The 6,000-nt window shown below is 46.0% G+C and overlaps 1 protein-coding gene across 4 annotated transcripts in view; it reads right to left on the bottom strand.

Moving 5' to 3' along the window:
* Positions 1–334: 334 nt before the first annotated feature.
* The window catches only part of PARD3B (par-3 family cell polarity regulator beta), a 391,710-nt gene continuing 386,044 nt past the window's right edge, over positions 335–6,000 (bottom strand). For all 4 annotated transcript variants that reach the window (XM_063162314.1, XM_063162315.1, XM_063162316.1 and 1 more), the window contains one exon: positions 335–4,996. In XM_063162314.1, coding sequence (XP_063018384.1) covers positions 4,642–4,996 — 355 coding nt within the window. In that variant the 3' untranslated portion in view covers positions 335–4,641. The remainder of the gene's footprint in view (positions 4,997–6,000) is intronic.

Below are 6,000 nucleotides of genomic sequence, written 5' to 3'. Positions count from 1 at the left end.
AAGCAGCTGCCTAAGATGAAATTTTCTGAGCTGACAAGGGACTTTTTCTTGCTTCTCCTCTCAATCCTGGGGTATGGAATCAGGATTCAAGCAATACAGCTGAAGACAATGCAGATTTGAGACAGAATCAAGTTAAGCCCTGGGATGCCTTTTTTCCCCTACAAAGTAGCACATGGCTGCTGTGGTTTTGTTTTTTTGTTAAAAAAAGTCATCTTACCAATTCTAATCCAGCTTGATCATGTATCATCCTCTAATATCAAATCACATCCATGGCTGAGGATGATTTTGTAGACACAAAGAAGGGAAAAACTCTACATACAAGTACATAATCATATATAGTCTTAAAGCCTTTATTTTAATGCAAAATAAACCAGGTAAAATTTATATAGCCATATGTAACAAAAGATCAAAATCTCTGACGTGGTACTAGAAAAACCTGTCAAATTACGTGTTGAATTTCTCCCCCAAAACAATCACACATGATTTTTAAATCAGTTTTACTTAAACACACAGATATTGTCAGGATCACAAGTACCTCTCTCTCCCTCACAGTAACACAATAGTGTCTTCCAAAGCCTTCTTTCCTATGCAGAGATAGTGAATAGCACTTCTGATTTTGCATGTAAGGCTTAAGGACCCTGCAGGACAACTGTGATGGGGAGCACAGGTGTGGGGCCTTTTGAAAGTGCAAAGCAGCCCCTGCTCAGAGCAGCGTCAGGATGTGGCCCTGGCAGAGCAGTCGCTAGGATTCACTCACAGCACTGACTCTGATAAACAAATCTGTGATGGCTGGGAGGAAGAGGTAGCACAATTCATCTGTAAAAAAATTAGGCAGCATGTGAAGCTATTTCTAGATCAGGAAGCTGGAGTGAATTGGAATTCAGGACTGCATGCACTTTTTCAAGGCAAGAGCCTTTTTTTTTTTCTTCTCTATGCTTAGTTTCCCCCACAAAGGGTAGTTGATGTTTCTTTACACATTTGAGGGGTGCCTAGAGACTTCTGCATCATAATATATCACAGTGGTAAAGTCAGCTCACAGGCCAAGATCATGGCTCACTAGTGGGTGGTCACTCAGAAAATCCACAGGCTCTTTTTTCTATCTCTTAATCTTTCAACTGCTGGGCCTGGCTGGCCCTGTGCCAGAGCCAGAAATGCAGGCTGCACGCCACCAGCTCAGGAAATCAAAGCTTCAGCTTCACGTGAGTGCGGGCCTCTCTCCCTCGGTCTCGATGCCTGCTCACACACACACACTCAGGGCTGCTCCCGTGGCAAACCCAACTCTCCCTTCACACCCACTACGTCAGGGACTCTGCTGCTGGACTGGCACATTTTGGATGAGGGAGTGCGAGGCAATTACGTGTCAAGAGCATTTCAGACTCATAATTTTCCCAAACATATGGACATATGGGAAAAGAACAACTTGTTACTTAACGGCTCTTTTGGATTTTGCAAGTGTGTATTTTCAACCGTCAGTTGTAGCACCTCGTGAATTCTGCACGGTACATATTTTTCCACAATATGGTGCTAAAATCATACATTTTATACTGCAGAAAAGCTGACTATATATACTGTAGTTACACATTATACTTTTGAAAATACTGTACCTCTACCAGATATTAAATCAGGAAATGGCAATTTTCTCCCAGAACAATGGCACCAGAGATTGATGAGATGCTCTGTAATACTTTTTGGTCTTGCTCCCCCAGTTAGGTCACACTGTTTTTCCTCCTTAGCTCCTTACCTGTAGGATGCATCCATATATTATACTTACTTACTTTTTTTTTTTTTTTTTTTTTATTGGAAGAAGCTCTCTACTGATTTCTGCTTACTGAGCAGAAGCATCATTTAATAACCTGTTGGGTAAGGTAAGATTAACAGCTCAGAAGGTGCTTGTTTGATTTGTCTGCCTCAACTGAGTGGAGCCAATACCATCAAGGGGAGCTCTTAAGGAAAGATTCAGGTTACGAGGAGACATTGGGCAGGTCCCTCAAAGGCTATAAATAATCTAGGAGCTGTTTCCATCCAGATTTTATTTGGCCCTGGCTCATGAAATACTGTAAATAAGTTCTGTTCACTGTGCTGTGATGCCATTTGAAGGGTTAGTTGAGAGTGATTTACAAAGGCAGTAGCTTATTTTCAGAGCTGTTTTTAATTGTGGCCTGGCTTGATAAAGCCACTGTCGCAAACATTAGTTTCTTTGCAGCTGGATCAAATGTATCAGGGGTTATATTTCAAGGAGGGAAAGGAAAGTATTTTAATTTGTTTTTGCTTCAATTTCAACAGGCCTTTATAACACCAGCGGCTATCCTGTGGCTGCGAAGTCCTGGCTGAGTATCCTACAGCATCTAAAGCTTTCTGAGAGAAGTACAGGGCTGTGCAGAGCACGTACATGACAGGCACAGTTTCCTTGGGGAATGTGCCTTATTTATGGAAGGTACTGAGAGACATCCAGCTTTACACCCAACACTCCCTCCAGAGGTTTTTCCCTCCTACATTACTAGGGAAGAGAGCAGAAAGAAATGGAATAAGAAGCAAAGACTCTTGCTTCATAATCAGTTGCATTCCTCTTCCTCTCTCCCTCCCACCAATGCTTCCTCCTGACTGGATTTAGAGCTGTGCCTGCCCCTGCCCCAGGGAGTCCAGCCCTCTATGTGAATCATGGAGGTGCTCCTCTGCCATGGAAAGCTGTCTCCTCTCTCCTGCTTCCCAGCCTGTGGTGGGTGGAGGCTGATGGGAATGCAAGCACTAGAGCCTGCCAGCCACTCAGGCAGCTGCAAGTGCTTCTTGTGCCCGAGGGTTACACCAGGCTCTAACCAGCACCATCAGCGGAGAAGAAAGTAGGCTGGGATTAAATGCTGCTTCTCATCAGGGCCATTACCTGCTAGCAGGACATACTCCTAGCAGAAACCCTCCTGATGGTATTCAACACCTGGGAAGTGATCTATGTGATTTGATATGTTGCATACCAAATGTGTCAAAATGACATCAAAGAAATCCTTATGCTTAATCCTTGACCAGGTCACAGTCTTTTCCTGATGAGGAAAGGAGGCCTAGTGGTTTAGTGACAGTTCCAAAAGGCAGAAGTCGAGGAATTAAGGACACTTGGAAATAACATATTTCTAGGTCACAATACTGCATGGTTTCCTCCTGACAAAATCCTTGAGACAGATCTCTAAATGCTCAGAGCCCTCCTGGGTCAGGTCGCACAGGTCCCTGTGGCTGGGGACACACATTTCTGACTGCAGAGCAAACCCAGGCTGTTTGGGGCAAATGACTGAGCATGTACCCCACCACCCTGTCCCCCCACCATGGCTCTGCTGTGCTGCTGACACCCCCTCCCCACCCACACCTTCTCTCTTCCTATGCACAGCTGCAAATAACTTGCTACAAACAGCTCTTCTCACATCTTCCTCCTGGGCCCCAGGGTCTTGAAGCCCTTCCTGTTACTTTCCTTGTCTTTTCCCTCACCCCTTGCTGTGAAAAGCGCCTTTCCTCACAGACCTCATGGCCTCTGGTTGCAGGAACTCGAGTAGTTTGGCACTTGGCACAGTGGGCCCGGTGCAGCCCAAGGCTGAGCTTCCCCTATGCATGGAAGGCAGCCCCCAGGAACAGGTGCCTTGTGGTGGCACTGGGCTGGCTGGGACAGACACGCTGCTGGCAGGCACTTGGCTCCAACACCGCCTGGAGTGGGCCAGGAATGGGCTGCCTCGATGGAGCCAAGGCAGCACCTGACACAGTAACGTAATATGAATTATGGAGTCCATGCCCATAGTCACCCCCCTGGTCACTTCCCTATAGGCCAGCTCCACTGAAACCCCTCAAGCGACACTTCCTGACAGCAGCTGAGGATCTGGTCTCCAGGGTTTACATTAAAAGACTGCACACTGTATAACTAACCAACACTCACAAGCACGCACTCCCCCCTCTACAGACACAGTTCTCAGGTGGATGCCTGTCCTCTGACAGCCTGCCCAAGCATAGGGGATAAGGCTTTTTACCCTACTCCAACTGCAGCAGGTGCAATAAGAGAAGACTCTTGATACACAGACTGCAAAAAATGAAGGCTACAAGATAAATGCTGCCACCACCAAAAAGACAGAGGAAGACAGAGGCCAGATCACAAATCTGGAACTGCAGCATCCTTAAAGCAGAGCTGTTGGTCAGGACGTGCCTGGAATGTGGCCACCATCTCTGTGGCAGTCCCTTGTCATGATCACACACTAGATACACAAGATGCCCAGCTCTGCAAGAAGTCCGTACTGCATGCTGTGTTCTCACTTTAAAGGCTCTACAACAGCACTCTGAAGTAAACTCTGGTGACTCCGCTGCCCTTACACAGACAGCTATGTACTGTAAAGGTGTAACTGGATTCAGTAAATAGCCCTGAGGTGTATTAAGTGTTGTGTTTCATTCCCAGCAGCCACTTTCTATTTTTAAAAGGAATTAAAAAACACTCAACTGTCTGGTACCTCACATACTCAAAACACATCGTACCTCACGTGGCTTTAGTTTGCCTGTTAGAAAGCACCTAGGCTGAGCCCAGCTCAGTAAGAACGACTCCAGGTCTTGTGTGCCATTCTTACAGGCAGCTACGCTTAGGAACAACTCTACAAGGATGATGTGCCCAAGTCCAGTGCAGGGCTATACAGCTGCAGTCATGGGGTTCTTGTGCCTGGGATCCTGTTGCCTGTACTGGTACTGGTCTGGACTGGTCCCACGGTGTCGGACCATTTCACTGTAAGCTGGTGCTCGGTGGGACTGCGGAGGGGAGGGCGGCACGTCCTGCCGGAGGGGTCCTTTATGCTGGTTTGCCACGGGCTGGCCTGGGTAATACTGAGGGTACCTCAGTTCTGCCATTCTTGTGTCCGGCACACGGATGTAGTTCCCCTTGGATGGGTGGATAACAGGCTGTCCTCCGTGGTAGTAGGGAAGATCTCTCTCTTTGTACGTTACTCGTGGCCCTGTTAAATATTCTAGTGGCTCTGCAGGTCCACGCCTGAGGAAGAAAAAACATAATAAAGCACATAAAAAGGCAGTCTACTAGCCCAGTGATACATTATTGTACATACAATCTATGTTTACTTTGGGAGAGGAAATGCCACCTCAAGCATGACAAGTCCTGATGAATGAAAAGAACTTCTGAAGGATAACAAGCTTCCCACCTGCATGCTACAAAAGTCTGTAACGTCCAGGACACTTGAGGAAGGGTCCAGTACACATCACAGCCCTTTTACAATGGGGGAGCACTGGAGCCCTTCAGCTTCCAAAGTCAGTCTCCTGTGATCCATTTGCCATAATGGAAACAAAGCTCCTTTAAACAATGCATATTTGACTGAATCTTATCTAGCCTGAGGATAAACAGATGAGTTGGGTCTGCAAGTCTGCAAATCCCATAAGCTTTACATGCACAAATATTCACGCTTTCCAGGCCATTTCCCACTATTCTCTTCCAATATGTCAGCCTGTAAAACTTTCCAAACACCATAGTTGGAAAAATTGGGGAAGAACACTGGGGATGTCAGGCTACAATACCTGTGTTTAATGGGCAAGTTGCCAGTGAGGTTTCAAAAAATCTGTGATCTAAAAGGCCTGATATTACAACAGCCCTGTAACTTGTCTGCATCAGTATGGATCTCACAAGCCCTAGTTCACGTGAAAAGCATCATGTGAATGTGTCATTCCCGAGGATGTGTCATCCCCGAGGATGTGCCATGGAGTCCTCTCTGTAGCCTTCTGCATCTTAATTTCATGATTTTCATTAATGAAACATTGATATTTTTTCCTATTACAACTTAACTTGTGATACTTTTGAAATGGCAAAAATAATTGTTCTCACAGACATGTCACCAGAGCATCCCCAAAAGTTCAATTTAATTAGGAGTTTTTGCCAGTCTGACTGCAAATGTCTTTGCACTTTGGACAAAACCCCTCATTGACTGCACAGGAAGCTTCTCTCCAAATGAGAGCTTAGGGAAGAAGACAGAGGTTTGACCCAAAACA

The sequence above is a fragment of the Melospiza melodia genome, chromosome 8, assembly GCF_035770615.1.
Source record: "Melospiza melodia melodia isolate bMelMel2 chromosome 8, bMelMel2.pri, whole genome shotgun sequence".
NCBI lineage: Eukaryota > Metazoa > Chordata > Aves > Passeriformes > Passerellidae > Melospiza > Melospiza melodia.
Note: the sequence above shows the minus strand (reverse complement) of the source record. Positions and strands in the feature narration are given on the sequence as shown.